Below are 19,809 nucleotides of genomic sequence, written 5' to 3' on the forward strand. Positions count from 1 at the left end.
AGTGTTTTATAGAATTCATCAATTAAACCATTTAGACATGGGTTTTTGTTGGAAAGTTTTTAACTATGAACTCAATTTCTTTCATTGATATAGGACTATTCAGGTTTTCTAATTGTTCTTGAGCCAGTTTTAAAAATTTGTCTTTCAAAGAGTTTTTCATTTCTTTGAAGTTATCATGTTTATTGACATAAAGCTATTTATAATGTTTTCTATGAGCCTTTCAATGTCTGTCTGTAGGATCTGTGGTTAAGTCCTTTTAATCATTCATGATACTATATCTTCTTTTTTGTTATTCAGTCTAGCCAGAGGTGTGTCAATTTTACTGATATTTTCCAATAGCCAGATTTTATTTTCATTGATTTGTTTCCTATTGTTTGTTCATTTTCCCTCCTCATTGATTTCCATTCTTATCTTTATCATTTACTCTCGTACTTTGCACTTAACTTTTTTTTTCTAACTTCTTGAGGTAGAATCCTAGGTAATTTATCTTTCTTGCTTTCTACTATAAGAAAATAAAATTATAAATTTCCTTCTAAGCACTCCTTTCAGTGCATCTGACACATTTTGGTGTGTTTTGTTTCCATTTCCATTCAGTTTAGAATATTTTATGATTTCTCACATGATTCCTTTAATCCATGATTCACTTGGAAGTGTCTTGTTTGATTTCCAAAAATTTGGAGACTTTCCAGATATCTTTGTCTTTTTTTTTTCTTACTCAATTCTGTTATGAGTAAGCTGTCTTTCCTTTGAGCTTTCCTGGTACCCAATGCATAATTTCTTCAGAGCCCATATTCATATTCGGTATTCATTTATTCCACATTCTCCTGGTGCGCCCAGAGCCAGCACATAGACTTGCAATGACGGTAATTACTGAATAAATATTTATGGAAGCAAAGAAGGAAGAAAGAAAGAAAAAAAGAGAATGGGAATTAAAAAGAAAAGGAGGGACACAGATAATGGATGACACACTCCCATGTGGACATGGCAGGAACTGCAAGGGGCACAGAGAGGGTAAACAAAATCAAAGGTGGAGGTGAGGGCTGCCTAAGACATCATCTTCTCTCTCGGTACTGCTCTCTCTTACAACTTTGGTTTGAAAATAGGAATCCAAGATGTTAAGGAATTATTACCGAGACATTTCAGATGCAATGCTGTAGGTTCAGCACAGAGGTTGGACTTTGAAGCTACTCCTCTGTAGCCATCCTGATTACAAATGACTTGAATTGAACCTAACTAGTTTTATGGGATTTAGGCAGCACTCAAGTTTTAAATAAATTGCTATAAACTTGTATGTGCTCAACTTTTATTTCCTATTTATGTGCCTGCCACTGGGACTGACACTAAGCTAAACATTTGGTATGTGTGATGTCATTTAATTTTCATGAAAACCTCACAAGGAGGGTATTGTATCTGCATTTTCAAAAAAAAAAAAAAACAGGTTCGGAAAGGTTAAATAACATGCTCAAAATCACTAGACTCAGGGGTTGGGGACTGAGTTCAAACAATATATCGGACTATAGATATCCCTTGTTGTTTGTTGCTGTTGTTTCGGAAATGGTTCAGTTTGCTTTTAAGTTAAAGGGTTAAGACTAAAAAAAGAGCTCCAAGCTCAAAGACCCTCACAGGCATGCCATGGGGTCGGAGCACTTGCAGGGAACAAAGCTGGAATTTCAAGTGTTTTAACTGAGGATTCCAGTAACAATGATTCCTAAGAGTAACAATGATTCCTAAGAGGCTGAGTCTTCACGCTTAATTATCTGTAAGTGAGGTTCTCTGGAAGGCACTTAGGGTGTCTCATCAAGCCTGCAGGCGCCCCTCCTTTGCATAACATCCAGGCCTCCCATCACCTCCCCCACACACAGATACACACCCCTTAGACTTAAAGTTCTCAGGGAGCTTGCTAAAAATGCAAATTCCAAAGTGCCATCCACAGAAATTCTTATTCAGTTGGTCTGGGTTGGAATGTGTGTAACAAACATGCCAGCAGGTGATTCTAACACACTGGATCCAAGCCCACCCACTGAGATGCTGGCAACTCTATCGGTCTGTAGCAAAGACTTTGCTCAGCCTTTTCTCCTATGAAGTTCAAATCCTTGAAAGTAGGTGCACAGGAAGAAGAAAGAAGAGTCTCAGAGCTCCAGAAAATGCAGGTGCCTCCCTCATAATCCATAATGTTACCTTCATAAGTCACAAAATTGCCTACTTCGTGTACTATAATTACTTTTACTAATTCCACGTTAGCTCTTTTATCTCAGATACTTTCTTTTTTTTTTTTTTTTTTTTTTTTTAAGATTTTTATTTATTTATTTGAGAGAGAGAATGAGAGAGAGCACATGAGAGGGGGGAGGGTCAGAGGGAGAAGCAGACTCCCTGCCGAGCAGGGAGCCCGATGCGGGACTCGATCCCGGGACTCCAGGATCATGACCTGAGCCGAAGGCAGTCGCTTAACCAACTGAGCCACCCAGGCGCCCTATCTCAGATACTTTCATCGGCAAGCTGAAATATACACACTCTGCGAGTTAATACATGCCAAGATTTATGTCTTCTGCCTTTTGAAAAGTAGAACCAAGGGAGGAAAAGAAATAAAAGTAGAACAAGGGCACCTGTTTCGAAGGATTGTAGATAGATTTTACAGCACTTCATTTCTGTTTTCTAAAGTACCTTTCTCTTGTTCTCTGCACCGTCCCCGGACACTGATGTCTTCCTTTGCCCAGGCCACACCTGTCTCCCCCCATCCCTGGCTCAGGAAATTTCCTTCTTCTATCTTAGAAATCTCACCTTACTTTCCATACTTGTCCTAAGGTGATTTTCCCCTACTCCACCCTGTTTAAACCTACAACTCCCCGTGACTCACTCTGTTTTTCATTGTTTCCATTGTATTCGCTCCATTGCGCTCCATTGTGTGTGTCATTAAGTGTTGTTGCTATTTGCAAGATGACACATCTGTTCCCATCACGTTTGTTAGGCATAGGGTATAGTGGAAAAGGCATGTGTTGAGAGTCAGTTTTAGATTTATTCCTGAAAACACTACTAGCTTTAAATAGCTGAGTATTAAAAAAAAAAAAAAAAGCTCATCGAAGTGCCATGTTTGTGAAGATCAGGTGATGGTGTCCATCCTTCTAAAGCAAGGTATTTGGTGTATGGCAGGTACACGGTCAGTGTGAGTCACCACTATCTTCTCTTTCTTCCTTAGATTTAACAGTTACTTATTGAGCACCTACTATGTGTCAAATCCTCTTCTTGGTGCTGGAGTGAACAAGACAGAAAAAGGCCCTGCCCTCGTGGATCTTACATGCTATGGGATAGAGGGAAAAGAAAACAGGAAACAAATTAATATAAAGTAAATAAGATGATAATTCGTTATGGAAGAAAAACCAATTTCGTGTTGATGTGGATGATAACAGCATGTTGATGAAATATAAAGCCGACTTCTTGATAGTCACTCTAAATAGTCTTTAAGAGACCTACTCATTCCTTTATGTGGACCACGGCAGGGTACTCAGTCTCCACGGTATGGGCTCATGTGCTGAAACACACAGTAGTATGAATCCTCCATGGATCATATTTCCACTGCAGGATTAGGCAGAAATGGGCTCAATAAATTCTTCCTTGATTGAAGAATAATCACTGGAAGGAGAAGTGGAGATTGATTGCCACCAGTTAGGATCTTGGCAGGAAGACAAGCAAATGCCACTCTGGAAGGTGGGAAGACGGAGTCCCTTGTTGAGCAGGCAAAATAAATGGCTGTAGGATTTTGTGTCCTGGGATACCAGGCAGCCCCACAGGCCTCCCTTCCCAAGAGTGAGGAAGGAGAAGAGCCACCAGCTGCAGGCAGCCGCCGTAGAGCAGGGGTTCTGGTGGAGGCTCTGAGGGGAGCCGAGGGGAGCAGGGAGGGCGGTCTGAGGGAAGAGCTCCTGAGGGAATTCTCATATCATCTCTGAACTGGGAATTACCGCATAGTGCTTGGGATATGCTCTGTGTGTAATACACACTTACTGGCTGGTTGCCACACTGGCTCGGAGAAGGCAGACAGCCCAGCCCAGGCTGGTGCTCTCCACAGGGCAGAGAAGTGATACTGTCCCTCTTCAGTAGTGGGAAGAAGCTAAGCAGAAAGGCGGAGAACATGGTACAAAGTTATTTTGCTTTTCGTTAAAAGAGGAAAGGAAGACCAGAGAGGTCCCCAAGTGTCATATCCACTTGTGTTAAAATCAAATGGCAGTAAGACCTTTGAAAACAAAATATGTTGTATAATTGGATTATTTTTATTATTGGATCAGTTTGCTTTTTCTGTATAAAAAATAACCTCCAAAACTTTGTGGCTAGAAACAATATGTGATTACTATTGCTTTTGAGTCCACAGGTCAGCTAAGTGGCTCTTTCTAGACACCTCAGCTACTCACGTTCATGCCTCTGTGGCTGTCTATGGAGTGGGTGTGCAGCTCTGCTGAGGTTGGAAGAACTCCCTTGCACGCTTGGGGGTTGGCAGGCTAGAACTTGACCTTGGCTGAGATGGTTGGTCCTCCTCCACATGGCCTCTCACCTAGAGACCAGGCTCAGCTGGGCTTCTTTACAAGACAATACCAAGGTTCCAGGAGAGTAAGCAGAAGTGTTCAAGGTTTCTTGAGGCTTAGCCTAGGAACTGGCACATTCTGTTAGCTGAAGCAAGTCCCAAATCCAGCCCAGATTGAGGAGATGGGGAAACATGCATCTTTTGATGGGAGACACTGCAAGGTCACATTGCAGAGAATATGGAGGGTGGTGTGTGTGTGTGTGTGTGTGTGAAGAAATGCAGCACAGCTATTTTTATAAACATGATCCATACTCCTGATGCTGACTTGTGTGTTATTTACGTTCTTGGTCAACACTGATTCTACTCTTTGGGGATAAAATGAGGGCGTTTGGTCTTTGGGGTTTTGCAGCTGCAAATTAATGCAATGTGGAAATGGGCGCAGTTTAAATGCACCTGATAGGACAATAAGGCTACATTTTTTCTGGGTTGTACTAAGCAATAGGTCTAAATGGCATCAGAGGGTAGTGGTCTCTGTTTATTTTTGTGATTCAAGTGATTTGTTTTAAGTCTTGAGATTTATTAACTGTCAGGGTTCCCTTTTATTTCTTAATTAAATTCGGCAATGAACTTACTATGAAATGTTATTTGCAGCCTGGCTTTCATACTTGAGTGTTTCACTTCCTCCTGATCTAAAATTGTCTGCCTTTCAAAGCTGCTAATGACAGATAAAAGCAAGAATATAATTTGACACTGCCAAAGAACATTTGTTTCTCTTGTAATGCTTCAGGATTTTGTCCCCACTTGGCCTTTTCCTTTTTATTTCATCTTAAGCTCTAAACTATAGAATTAACCGTCTTGACTAGAGTTGTTTTGCAAGCCAATTCATTCTCTTTGTTCCAGAACTCTGGGTGGCCTACATTTTTCCATCTGTAATAAACAGTCTTGCTCTTGGAGGAACCATGGCTCCTTACATGTTAGTAGTAGTCACTCACACATATTGAAGAACGCCTGCCCTCTTGTGTTCATAGAGGTTGCTACAAGGAGTGAATTAGCAAGTTTATTATGCCAGAAATACGACATTCCACTCTATGGAGCTCTTCCACCAGGGAGCTTGCCCAAGGCAGCCAAATATGGTTGTACAGTTTGAACACTGCAAAATGACCCCAGCCTGAGAGGTGAATGAATGGTCATTGAAACCCATCCCACACTATGCTTGTGAAGCCATGCATCCAGTGTCCAGGCTGTATCTTCCAAGAGGAGTTGCCCATGAAAATTTCACTCAAGGATGCCATGCACTCATCAAGCCTTACTTATCCCATGGGCAATGTGCAACCTTCTGTCATTTATACGAACTTCTAATAGGCCAATGACAGCCTTGTGGAGGTTCATTGTGAGTCGGTTGGACACTACCCTCATCCCGTAACTTTCCTACTCAATAATTTCCAGAAATTAAAATTACACAGCGCTGCATGACATCACTTAGTCCCAGGTTATCAGAGGAAGGGAATAAGGAACAGAGAGATAAAATCTGTTAGTTGCAGTGCAGGGAACAAAAATGCAGGCTTCCTGACTCCCACTGAGGCTCTGAGGTCGTAGCTTTAGCTTCAGGTGATCCCATTATTTGATAGCACCCCACCTATCCCTACCAGGCCTAGAGAAGATGCACAATAGTTTGTTCGTTGAATGAATAAATGAACGACTGTCCAACTATATTTTCTTTTTTTTTAAATTTTAATTCCAGTGTGTTAACATGAAGTGTTATATTAGTTTCAGGTGTACAATATAGTGATTCAACAATTCTATGCATTAATCGGTGCTCATCACAAGGAAAGAATCCCGATCACCTCTTTCACCCATACCGCCCACCCACCTCCCCTCTGGTAACCATCTGTTTGTTCTCTATAATTAGGAGTCTGGTTTTTGGTTTATCTTTTTTTTCGCCTTTGTTCATTTGTTCTGTTTCTTAAATATCACATATAAGTGAAATCATATAGTATTTGTCTTTCTCTAACCTAATTTCACGTAGCATACTACTCTCTAGCTCCATTCATGTCGTTGCAAATGGCAATTTCATTCTTTTTGATGGCTGAATCATATTCCACTGTATGTATACACCACCTCTTCTTTGCCCATTCTTCTATCGATGAACACTTGGGATGCTTCCATATCATCGCTATTGTAGATAATGCTACAATAAACAGGGGTGCATGTATCCCTTCGAATTAATATTTTCATATTCTTTGTGTAACTATTCCGTAGTGCAATTCTTAGATCATAGGGTAGCTCTATTTTTAACTTTTTGAGGACCGTCCATACTGTCTTCCACATTGGCTGCGCCAGTTTGCATTCCCACCAACAGTGCACAAGGAAGGGTTCCTTTTTCTCCACATCCTCAATAACAGTTGCTGTTTCTTGAGTTTTTGATTTTAACCATTTTGACAGGTGTGAGGTGGTATCTCCTTGTAGTTTTGATTTGCATTTCCCTGATGATGAGTGATGTTGAGCCTCTTTTCATGTGTCTATTGGCCATCTTGATGCCTTCTTTGGCCAACTCTATTTTCTAATGTTTCTTTGCTTCCACCTCCCCAAACTTCCAATCTCTTATGCCACATCTATTCTTGCTGTACATCTTTGTTCATACCTGTGGTGCTCACTGCTCTCTACCTAGTCAACTTTTTTTTTTTAAGATTTTATTTATTTATTTTAGAGAGTGAGTTTGGGGAGGAGCAGAGGGGGAGGGAGAAGGAGGGGAAAAGAATCTCTCACAGAGGGGTGCCTGGGTGGCTCAGTCGGCTAAGTGACTGCCTTTGGCTCAGGTCATGATCCTGGAGTCCCGGGATCGAGTACCGCATCGGGCTCCCTCCTCGGCGGGGAGCCTGCTTCTCCCTCTGACCTTCCCCCCTCTCATGAGCTCTCTCTCTCTCTCTCATTCTGTCTCAAATAAATAAATAAAATCTTTAAAAAAAAGAATCTCCCGCAGAGTCCATGCTAAGCACAGAGCCGCACACGGGCTTCATCTCACAACTATGAGATCATGACCTGAGCCAAAACCAAGAGTCGGTCACTTAGCTGACTGAGCCCCCAGGTGCCCCCTAGTCAGCTCTTATACAAGCTTCCTGACTCAGTTCCAGGTCTGCTTCCTCCATGAAGCTTTTCTCCTCCAGCCTTCATTAAGCCAGAAGAAGGAAAGCCATGAAGGCTGAGCATAGGGGTTCACACTTAGTGGAAAGAGTGCTGGACTGGGTCAAGCTGGCTGTATGGTCCTGGACAGGTGTCCTCACCTCTCTGAGCCTCATCTTGTTCTTTGCGAACACAAAAGCTTCAGATCCGTTGGTGTTTCTCCAGGTGTGGCCTGCATGGTGCTGGTGAGGTGGTATTAGGTGGTCCATGGGCAAGTAGTTTTTTGCATGTTAGTAGAAATGTGTTTGATTTAATGTGTTTCCTGAGGGAAAAAAAGCCAAAACATTAACCCCACAGTTCTTTGGATATTATTGTATGTGACAAGTTAAGTACTTTAAGTTTGACAAGAGAGTTAATTTAAGGAAAAAATAGTAAGTAAATAATAGTACAAGTGATCAGATATGGCAGAAATGATAAGGTGGTATAAAAATGGTGTAAGTTTGGGAAGTTCCTCTGGTAAGTGTAGATGTTTTTCCTCTTTCTAAAGATCCTATAGACTCATTATGTAAAATTTGGGAAATACAGAAATACAGAAAAGTAGAAAGAGAAGAAAGAGGACATCCCTAATCTTATTATCCAACCATGAACCCTGTTAATACCTCTCCCTCACTACAAGTTCTCCTGCAAAATCCTAGTTAGTGGAGATCTATTTCTGTTTATCATTTTGGAAAATTGGAATAGTCCTGATTTAAGATATTTTTAGTGTCCAAATTATAAAATCAAAAAATATCAATAGAGAATCTAGGGTCAGAGGTCCACTGGCACCGTTTTATAAGCAGCTGCTAAGTAAGCACACAGAGGTGAGCCCAAACCAAGAGAGGCTACTGCAGATCAAGGATCATAATAACTGATACTCTTTGCAAAATGCATTGTGTATGCAAAGCTCTACACCAATAATGTTGGTTGAATATACGAGCTATATGTATGCTGATTTGTATAATTGTCTCTCCTGTAGGGTTTTTGGAGTCTCTGGATGACTTTTACATTCTTAGCAGTGGTTTAATATTGCTACAGACCACAAACAGCGTGTATAATAAAACCCTACTAAAGCTTGTGGTACCCCAGTCTCTCCTCGCATGGCAAAGAGTTCGTGTAGCCAATATGATGGCAAATGATGGAAGGCAGTGGGCAGAGATCTTTTCAAACTACAACTCTGGTAAGTGGCCCGGCAGGATAGCTCTTAGGCAGGTATGTATGTTTAGGTTTCGAGTTAACCAGTAGATCCATACCCATACCCTACTTCATGTCTCCCAATATTTCAGGCACCTATAACAATCAGTACATGGTCCTGGACCTGAAGAAGGTAAAGCCGAAGTATAGCCTTGACGCAGGCACTCTCTACATTGTGGAGCAAATTCCTACATATGTAGAATATTCTGACCAAACTGAGGTTCTACGGAGAGGTACTGTCTTTATGCTAGAAGTCTGGAAGTCTGATGAGTCTGTGAGTGTGTATGCGTATGTGGTGGGGAATGTGTGGTACGGGGCTATATGATGGGGTGCGGGGGTGTTGAATGGTGGGGAAGAAAGGATGAGAAAGCCATTGCTAGCTACACTGGGAAAGAATTCCCAGCTTCAGCACAACATGTAAAATCGGCACCGCAAACTCTTATAGGACATTGTATAGTTGGGGACAAATCCAGGCATTTATAGTCTTAGGACTTCTCATAGCTCTAATATTACCTTCGCTCCTGGGTAGGTCCGGGGTAAAGCTTTTAGTCAAATTCAGCAAATATTTACAGAAGTGCTTCCTTGGCCCAGGGACTGGAAAAGCATGGCTGCAGGTACAAAATCTCCGACCTTGAGAAGCAGCCTAGTGAGGAAGGGAGGCACATAAATAGCCGTTAGAACCCAGAAAGGGAAGAGCCGTCATAACGTCCACGGCACCAAGCCCAGGGGGGGCTGTGGTCAGTGGGAGGATCAGAGAAGGCGGGTCTGGAGGGCAAGACAAGAGCCCCGACATTTGAAGCACCACCTTGATTTGAATCTCTGCTCCTCAAAATCTCGGGCAAATGATCCACTCTCTCCAAGCCTCACTTTCTCCATCTGTAAAACACGACAGTAGCAGTACAAGGTCCACAATCACTTATCAGTAATTTTGAAATCTCAAAAAATTTTTTTATTGTTCTTTCCTAGCAAACTTAGTAGTTTGACCTCCTTTTGGTAGCAAAAACTACCCGTTTGGTAGTTCGGTAGACTTGAACTATTTAGTCTTTATTTCCTCTCCTCCAGGGAGACTATACCTTAGGCTACAGAAATTTCAATGCCTTTGATTATGAAGTGTTGCCCACAGAGAATGCAATGTCATATGTGATATGCACACCCCATTGCTGTTCTAAAATCTGCAAAACCCTGAGTACTGAATTATCTGGCCTCCAAGAGATTTTGGATGTGGGAGTGTGGACCTTTGTAATTTCACAAAGTTGTTATGAGAGTGAATTGGGATAATTCTTGTAAATTCTTGAGCACATTGCTGACACAAAGCAAGCACTCTTGTCTTGCATCGATCATAGTGTTTGGCACACACAACATATGTGCATATTTCTTGAATAAATGAGAGTGAAGATGATGTCTGAGTGATGGTTAAAGGTCACAAAAGAGCTCAGCAATTTGACAAGGGGACAAGGTCAAACAAATGGAGGCATGAAAACTGATGTGATTGAGAGACTGTTAGCTCGAGATAGCTAGTGGAAGGGCTATGTAGTGGAAGGTGGTGGTGCTTTTCTATCCTGCTAAGCAGTTTAGAAAATGGGAGTTTTTGAAAAGGGAGAAAAGACTGGAAGTCAGAGAGAAGGCAGGAGACTAATTAGGAAGCTATTGCAATAGATCAGCTGATAGATGAGCAGGAACAGAACCAAGGGAAGATACGGACCCCGGGAATCAGGGCCTGGTCCTCAGGCTCCCAGGTTCCCAGAGACTTTATAATGACACCAACCAAATGCTCATAATATGCAGAAAACAGTTAGTGAAGGTGGTGACTTCAGCTGCCCAGCAGATCAGAGATCACCAAGTCAATAGAGAAGTCAAATCATTGACAGTCACTTGTTAGGATGGCAGTTCAAAACTGAGAAGTCAGCTGTCTGATCTTGAAGCCTGGCCCATCCAGCTTGTAAGAGCCCGACAAAATTAGCAGCCTCAAGAGGGAGATGTGTACTAAAGGGGACAGGTTATTCAAGGCCTTTTCTTCTTTGGACTGCCGCTGATTATGGAATGGCAGTCCAGTTCTTTGTGATCTTGTTCCTAGATCCCATGAAGAAATCTACCCTGAGACTAAAAAAAAAAAAATCTAATGCTCATCAGTCTGTAGTTATTTTGCCGGAGGTGGGAAGAACAGAGAGTTAAATTCATTGTCTACTATATACTAGGCACTCTTTCGGGCCTTTTACTTATGTTCTCTTGTTTGATCTTCATTAAGATACTTCCAGATAAGTAGCATTGTTACCATTTTACTGTAAGGAAAGAAAGGCTCAGAAAGTGATTTGCCCAAATACTTACGTGATGTCATATAGCCATTATAATAAAAGACAGAAAGTTCCACAAACCTCTTAGAATTTGGAAGCAGCTGTGGTATATTGCTGGAAGCCCTTGGTCAGAAGGGAGGCACTGAACATCTCTGAACCTCTGTTTCTTTCTTTATAAGGAGGGATGGTAATGCTTATATACATAATTAGGTTGTTGTGAGATTATACAAGATACTCTAAATGTTTTTGTAAATCATGAAGCTTTATGAAAATGTGATGTGTAAAGCAGCCATTTTGATTATTCATTTCAGCTGCGTTCATATAAAGAGAAGTATAATAATTATAATAGTTAATATTCATCTAATGCTTACCAAGCATAATGATTACCAAGGGGATCCTATAAAACAGTCAAAAGGGAGAAAGGCAGACAAAGGCCAAGACAATATAGGGGATGGGAAATAAACACTGAATGGTGGAAGAGTCCCTGCGTTGACTAACTGTCCTATAAACAATAGCCCAGGCCACTGGAATCTGGGCTGTTCCTGAAATATTGATTGTACTAGAGCTGTGTCACATGTCTGACACTTAGTGACGAATGTGCTCTATGGCCTTGGCACATTATGAAGCTTGGGATGAAACTAAGCCTTAAGGAACGCTTACAAAAAGAAGTTAAAGCCTGCTGGAACCTTAAAGATCATCTCCAGTCTCTTCAAATTATGGATTCTTCCTTCTCCTTTCCCTGTTAAAAGGAGAAAATAAGTGAGGTTAACTGCCTAAGACCTGGTGATTTAGCCCTGAGCCTAGGTTTTCTGAACTCTAGGTACTATATTCTTCCACTGTCCCATGATTAGCACCTGGCCTGTTCCCTGTTAGGGCCACACTGTGAAACTATCTCGACATTTCAGGAACCAGGTTCGCTTAAACTAGCTCCCCAGACTGCTCTGTGTTACACATCATTTTGTTATCCAGATCATAAGGTTATTTTCTGGTTAATAGATTGCTTTAAGAATTTTGGGTGAAGGGACGCCTGGGTGGCTCAGTCCAAAAGCGCCTGCCTTTGGCTCAGATCATGATCCCAGGGTCCTGGGATGGAGCCCCGCGTCGGGCTCCTTGCTCAGCGGGGAGCCTGCTTCTCCCTCTGCCCTCACTGCTCCCCCTGCTTGTACTCTCTCTCACTGACAAATAAATAAATAAAATATTTTTAAAAAATAAGAAAGAATTTTGGGTGAAAACCAAAGAATTCTGATGCTCTTCTTTCCCTAATGGAATCATCTAGAGGTATACTGATTCTGTACGTTTAAAAGGATCAGTTTGAAGGCCAGTGTTCACATTCAAAGCTTTATTTTCTTTATAATATCATTTTGCAATCACACACCTGTGCCGATTTTCAAAAGAAACTATCATTAATAACATTTCTTTTGTTCCATCTCTCTTTTGTCTCCCTGTCAATCTCACCTTTCCTTCCTTCCATCCCAAATCAGGATATTGGCCCTCCTACAACATTCCTTTCCATGAAAAAATCTACAGCTGGAGTGGCTATCCAATGCTAGTTCAGAAGCTGGGTTTGGAGTACTCCTATGATATGGCTTCACGAGCCAAAATCTTCCGGCGTGACCAAGGGGACGTGACTGATATGGCATCCATGAAATATATCATGCGATACAACAGTACGTAGCACATTTCTCAAGAATCATTCCTCAAAACTCCCTTTCTTCCGCATGAATAAAGAATCCATGTACGTTTTCCCGCGTTAAGAATCCATCTCAGCAGTAGAAGGAATTATAAGAAGTTTTTAGTATTCAATCAATACTATACGTATTTTATACTCAACAGATAGAATTTTGTCTTCTTTTATAAAATGACATGGAAGAAGATTCTACAGATTTTTTTCACTGAAAAAAATAATATATAAAACACAGAGGCAATAACCCATACAGAGTACTTTTTTTTTTTACCACTCCCCCTCAACCTTAACACAGGTTTTCTTCCAAGGACAGAAGCAGCTAATAAAACAAAAATTATTCATAAATACTTTGTTTTTGATGAACAGTATCAAATTTGTATTTATTTTGTAGAAAAATAGTGATGCACATTTATCCTTTATTCTCTCTTCCATCCCACTCTTCACTGTGCAAGTTTCTTGAGAGCGGCTGGGTGAATGAGGCCACTAGGGTGGACTCTTGATTATCTAGACTTGAACAGGTCCAAAGGCTTCCTGTGGGCAGGTGTATCTCAGAACAACCAGTACTCACCCTCTTCCCCATCACTGTTTCCTCCTAGATTATAGGAAGGATCCTTACAGTAAGGGCGATCCCTGCAATACCATCTGCTGCCGTGAAGACCTGAACTCACTTAGCCCAAGTCCTGGAGGTTGCTATGACACAAAGGTAACATGCGAATTGGCTTTTGAATTTAATTTTTACCTGCACCTAGGCCTATCCAAAGGCAAAGCTGCAGAGATTTTTGTGACATAAAACACAATACTGTCTCTGACCATAAATTCAATTCAGGAATCAGCTTTTGCAGATTCTGGTGGTAGGTCTCATTGCCTAACTTTAATGCCCTGCCCTGCCACTTAATAGAAAATTCCATAATCTTGGAATATTTGTTTCCTTATCTGTAAGACGGACATAACAGTACTTGCCTTATAGGATTGTTGTGAAGAATATTTAGTACCGATGTTGTGTTATGTGTAAATGTACACCATGATGATGATGATGATGATGTTGATGTCTTAAGTTTTACCAGACTAGCCCAAAGTCCAAAGAACCTATTATTGGAAGCAGTGTGATTTCACATTAAACAGGAACTGAATTTAGCTGAAGGAACAGGTTTATTGGACAAGCACTAAAGGTTTTTCACCATGTTAGAATTATTAAGTGCTGTAATGCGTCTCCTAATATAGGTAATAAATAGGCATTACTTATTTGCAGGGGTGGGCTGAAGCCAGCTCATAAAGGCTTGTGAGAACCAATTGTTAAAATCCGTTGACATCATGTGGATAGCTTGAAATCAGCCATGGAGGAGTATTTACACCATGCAAATCAGCAAACACTACAAATCAGGGTCTTTTTTTCCTCTCAAGAGAGCTGGTCATTAAAAACTTTCCTGCACACTACTGGATTTGGGGTGTCCGAGGGTATGAGTTAGCCATGTGGTTGGTGGAAAAGAATCATTCTACCATGTCCTTTTGCACTCCTGGTTTGGGCTTGTCTTTTTGTTTGCACTTTCAGTCCTAAATTCTGGGAGAAATCTGTTAGAAGTGGAGTTAACTGTTAAGAATGCTGATCCCCCTACACATAATTTTTTCTATCAGCCTAATGCCTAAACAGAAGATGCTTTAGAATAGTCTAGTTCCTACTCAAGCTACTTTTTAGCCATATGATGATACCAAAGCTCTAGCTTTAATGAGCCCCAATGTGTTGTGTAAAGTAAAATTCAGTGGGTGTAGAAAGCCTGACACCCATGAAACCCCAGTGAGTGCTTATTTCTTGTTAATGGTATTTGCAAACATTCAGTAGAGCGTGCAAGAAGTGTTCTAGCCATTCCCAGATACACAGAGAATGACTGCCGCCTTACCGGAGAGAACCCAAGCCGACCTTCAACCTGCCAAGTTTTACTTTCTTCTGGAGAGAGGAGTCTGCCAATTTTTCATCAAAAGAGTTTCTGTTGAAGGATATACTTACTATCATTTTCCTTTAGCCATTTTGAATATGTGGAAAATCAGAAGCTATGAGACATCTTTTTCCTGAGGTTAAGATTTGCTGCTACCCAGTGGTTAGGTGCTTTTGAGAACCCATGGACCTCGTTTTTGGATGTTGAGTTCCTTCTACTTTAAAACTCTTGTTACCGCCCTGATTAGTAACAACTTTTGCTGAAGAATATATTCTAGGCACTGCTCCAAGCATTTGCTCTCATTAATCCCCATGACAACTCTTCTATGAAGTATGGTTATTAAAACCCTTTCACAAATGAGAAAACGGAGTCCTATAGGGGTTAATTTTAAACAAGTTTTGGAGCTAGAATTCTGAATATGAGCATTCTGACTCCAGATCTCACACTTTTGGCTGTAAATGCACTTCTACTCAATTCACATCTGAATGCCAAATGGTTATGGAAGAGCATGTTGTGGAAGCTTGCGATATTTTATTTTAAAAGGGGGCTAATATTGTGACTTTGGAGAAAGAGCAGGACAAAAAAAAAAAAAAGGAAAAACAAGAATCTAGTTTTTTCCAAACGCTTTTCTAAAATGTCCCTCTCCTCTCGCTTTCCAGGTGGCAGATATCTACCTCGCGTCAGCGTATACAGCCTATGCCATTAGCGGTCCCACAGTACAAGGTGGCCTCCCTGTTTTTCACTGGACCCGTTTCAACAAAACTCTCCACAAGGGCATGCCAGAGACCTATGACTTTGATTTTATTACCATGAAACCAGTTTTGAAACGTGACATAAAATGAAGGAGGGAGCTGAGGGAATAGAAGGGAATAGAAGGTTGCAAGTAAGATTCCAAAGGCACTATTTTAGCTATGCTTTTCCATTCAGAATTAGTCTTAATAAAATATATTAAATTCAGCGTGTCACTTTTTTTTTTTTTAAGATTTTATTTATTTATTTGACAGAGAGAGACACAGTGAGAGAGGAACACAAGCAGGGGGAGTGGCAGAGGGAGAAGCAGGCTCCCCGCCGAGCAGGGAGCCCGACGCGGGGCTCGATCCCAGGACCCTGGGACCATGACCTGAGCCAAAGGCAGACGCTTAACGACTGAGCCACCCAGGCACCCCTCAGCGTGTCACTTTCATTTTCTGTTGATTTTGTAGTTTTTTACAACACACATTCTCTACAGGGTGACACACTGTAGAAGAAATACTCTAGAAGATAAATAACAACACCTGGCTTTAGCATAAAAGTTCATATACAGGACAGTATGGCAGAAACTGCTCACCCAGATCCATATTCTCCTTTCATGCCTGGCCACATGGACCACATCTCCCATGTTCCCCTAGATAGCTGTGCCATGTGATAGGGTTCTTGCCCAAGGAATCTGATACTAGTGTCACTTCCAGGCCTTGCCCCTAAGAACCTGTACACTCTTCCATGCTTTTTATCCTTCCCCGGGCTGGATATACTTAATGACAAAGACCTAGGGGATGGTGGAGCTTCGTTTTCAAAGGAACCTCTAATAGAATACAGTCAGTGATTCTTCCAGCCATTAACAAGCACCAGCTGAGTCTTTTCGTGGTACAGACTAGGCACACAATATAACCTTAATGTGCTCTCCCATCAGTTAAAAGTAGCATATCTAATCTGGGAGCAATTCTACATTAACAACTCCTTCAAAGCTAGAGAATTGTATGTTGTTTGAGTGCTGTGGTATTGCCAAGTGGGTTAAATAAACCATATTATACAGTATAATGGGTGATTCTTAACAAGGTGAGAGACTTCCAAAAGCAACACAAGGGCTGAGAATAACTAGAATGAATCAGAATACTCAAATGTTAAAAACCCAGTAGTTTATTTCAAAGTATAAATTTCAGGCTTGCTGGACAAAATCCCACTACAGTTAACACTTATACAGACACCACTCTACTGTACATTTTAAAAAGAAAAAAAAAACCCACAAAACCTTCAAAACCTAATAAAAATAGGGCAACCTGCTATAGCCCAGTTTGTATTAGACATTAGGAAGGTCTTACATTGTCTTATTATTTACACTTTCAACTGCAATAAAGAAAAATCAGGATGCAAGTTTCCTACAAAGGATTTATTTTTATATTTAATTTTGAAATAGCGGAGAAAATAATGAAGCCAGGATCCCCAAAAGGTGTTTGATTGCCCAGTTACCTTATTTACAAACAAAACTAAAAGAAAAACACTCCCCCCCGCCCCCAGCATTTAAATATAAATGATGGGTACTTAGCTGACTCTACAAAAAAAAAAAAAAAAAAAAAACTTATGCAGCATGATAAAACTGTTTGGAGAAGACAAAACATGTGTTTTATCATTCCTCCCCATTTGGCTGGCTCAAGGGGAATGCATTTTAGGAATTAAATCTAAGTCCTCCACACTAGCGAAAACCCTTCATGAGATTGTTCTGTTTGTCCAAAAATGTTAAAAAGTGGGAGAGGGGCATCACTCAGTAAATAGTAAGGAAGGCAGAATCCTGCACTGATTTTAAATAGAATTATTTCCAAGAATCCAATATTGGGGCATGGTTTTTCTGGAAATTAGAATAAAACAGGCCAACGACCGGTCAACAATGAAATTAAAATAATGAATAAATCATATGATTCTGAAATAGCCCAAGAAGGAAAGTTGGGGAGAACACTTGGAAGGTCTTTTCAGTGCTCTAATGTGCTAAAATCACAGTGTATCAAAGAGAAGAGAAGAGGATACCACAGGCATTATTTTGTTAATCTTGTACAGTACTGGAAAATCCATGGAACAAGGTAAATGCGTATCATGCAATATTAACATTCACCTTGCTGCATAAATAATTTGGAAAATGTAAGCAAAAGAGCAAACGATAAAAACTAAGTTAACACTTACTCAATACAGTAAGAGAACTGTATAGTGCAGCCTGCCTAAGGAATTTTGCAGACAGATGTACCAAAAATTCTAAGCTCCTTGCTTTCGGTCATGTTTCCATCTTTCATTTACTATCCAGCAATGGCGGTGGGCTGAGTGGGGAACACTCTCTGTGAGGCAAACGGCATCCCAATAAATATGCACTTTTCAAGGAAGAAAGCTGTACTCTTCACTTCTCTCATGAACATCTACTGTGTTAAACAGTACACAGTATTCTGCATATTTTAAAGCGAGTCCAGGGAAACAGGGATATAGTTACCTCATAAAGTTAACAGTTAACAAGAAATGTTGTCTTTGTACTTTATAAACTAACTGGCAAGAACATAATTTTAAAATGAGGCTTACACTTAAAACAGGGTGAAAATTGCTCTGACAAAGTGCAAAACATAGAGCAACAAACATCACCATTACCTTCAAATGCCATATGAACATCCTATATTTCAGGTGGAAATATCAGAAGCTTTCGGGATTTCCAATAAGGCAATACTTACACAAGTACTGTCAGGCTAAAACTGTTAACAAACTTGCATTCCCAAAATGGGATAATCAAACTTATTTGTAATACTTTGTGAAAAGGTACCATGGAGTATGAACTGCTACAATATAGTCTTGTAATCAGTAGCTATTTCTAGTTCAGTCCTCCATTCTCTCTCTCAAAAGAAACAAAACAAACTCAGAGCTCATCAACAAAACCTGCCCAAAATAAATGCCTATAGTCCTAGCCTAGCAGTTTTCAGTAAATTCAATATAGCTGTTGCCTATAAATCCCATGGCATGCTAATTTGAGGAAAGCATCTCGTAATATACACTTTCCTCAAATAATTACAGTCTCTCTTTGTACCTTCCTTCCACCATCTGGAATAAAAAGTTTTATTTTGCCATAGTAAGTGTATTTTTAGGGTTACTATTTGAGAATTTTTTTTTTCTTTGACAGAAGACACACAATATAGGCTAAAATAGTATTTTCATTCTACTGAGCTTTCTTCACCTGATTATATAATGCTATGAAAGCTTAAAAAAAATGATTAGTGAATATAAATAAAAACATTCACCAAGGGAAGCTTTTCTAGGCTAGGTAAGCAAATTGTCATCACATGACCATAAAACCGGCCAATAAAGAACATTTTTAATTGAACACAGGCTTTCCATTCTATAGACAGGAATGATCTTGAACACATAATCAACAATGCCACCATTGCGGGTAAAAACATATATACATGCAGATATAGATAGGTGTTCATATACGCTAGAAGATCATCAGTTTCTCCCTTTTAAAATTTTCATTGGCATGACACTGACAACTTCTTTTACCATCATTAGTCCTAGAATGCGTAACATCTACGTAGTTGGTTGGCAAACTGGATTCATGAAAACTTTCTCATTGTGGTCTCATTTTCTGAAAGTGAAAGGAAGGTTCTGGAGCACTTACATTTTGGCAATCTGTAGGCTTTCTTCAGCATCAATCAAACTTTACACCTAATGTGACAGTATACTGACCGGTGAAGTCTCTAATGAGAGTTCTTTACAGCTAGAATGCTTCCCATTACAAGCCATCAAAGCTGCAAACAAAGCAGCATTAATAGAAGGGATAGCTCCCTCCTATAATCCCAAGAAAAATTAAAAATGTATTTATTTTGAGAAGAAAGGAATATGAATTCAAATATGGTAAGGGAAGATGCCTTGAAAAACTATTTCACAAACTCCATGAATTTCTTCCAAACTACTCCCAACCATACTCTCATCCCCAAACTTACCCCATCTCTCCTGCCCGAAACTACCTACACTTGAACACCTACCTGATACCAGTAGAGCTGGCACTCATACTGAAAATCCATGATCTAAACAGAATTTGAGTAACTCTGAACAGGAACAGAGACGCACAGAGAGTATTATCTAATTGTTACATAAAATAACCCCAAAGGATATACTCTAAATTCTGTCCAAAGTTGACAGAGGGTAAATCAGACAAAACTTGGCACCATCAAAACAAAGTTAAAAGGTTAAAACAGAAAAAAATGATAGGAGAATAATAAGGAAATAAAGCTTTCCCTTTGATATTTTAGCTCACTATAT

General features: G+C 40.3%; 1 protein-coding gene across 3 annotated transcripts in view; it reads left to right on the forward strand.

Annotated features, from left to right (window-relative positions):
- PLBD1 (phospholipase B domain containing 1) overlaps positions 1-15,724 on the forward strand; it is a 69,946-nt gene extending 54,222 nt beyond the window's left edge. For 2 of the 3 annotated variants that reach the window (XM_021690604.2, XM_021690603.2), the window contains exons 7-11: positions 8,646-8,846; positions 8,953-9,093; positions 12,633-12,818; positions 13,432-13,538; positions 15,426-15,712. In XM_021690604.2, the coding sequence (XP_021546279.1) occupies positions 8,646-8,846; positions 8,953-9,093; positions 12,633-12,818; positions 13,432-13,538; positions 15,426-15,608 (818 nt within the window). In that variant the 3' untranslated portion in view covers positions 15,609-15,712. Of the gene's footprint in view, positions 1-8,645; positions 8,847-8,952; positions 9,094-12,632; positions 12,819-13,431; positions 13,539-15,425 lie in introns of all 3 variants that reach the window. The other variant, XM_021690602.1, reaches the window with a different exon arrangement.
- Positions 15,725-19,809: the final 4,085 nt, after the last annotated feature.

Source organism: Neomonachus schauinslandi, chromosome 5 (assembly GCF_002201575.2).
Source record: "Neomonachus schauinslandi chromosome 5, ASM220157v2, whole genome shotgun sequence".
NCBI classification, from domain to species: domain Eukaryota; kingdom Metazoa; phylum Chordata; class Mammalia; order Carnivora; family Phocidae; genus Neomonachus; species Neomonachus schauinslandi.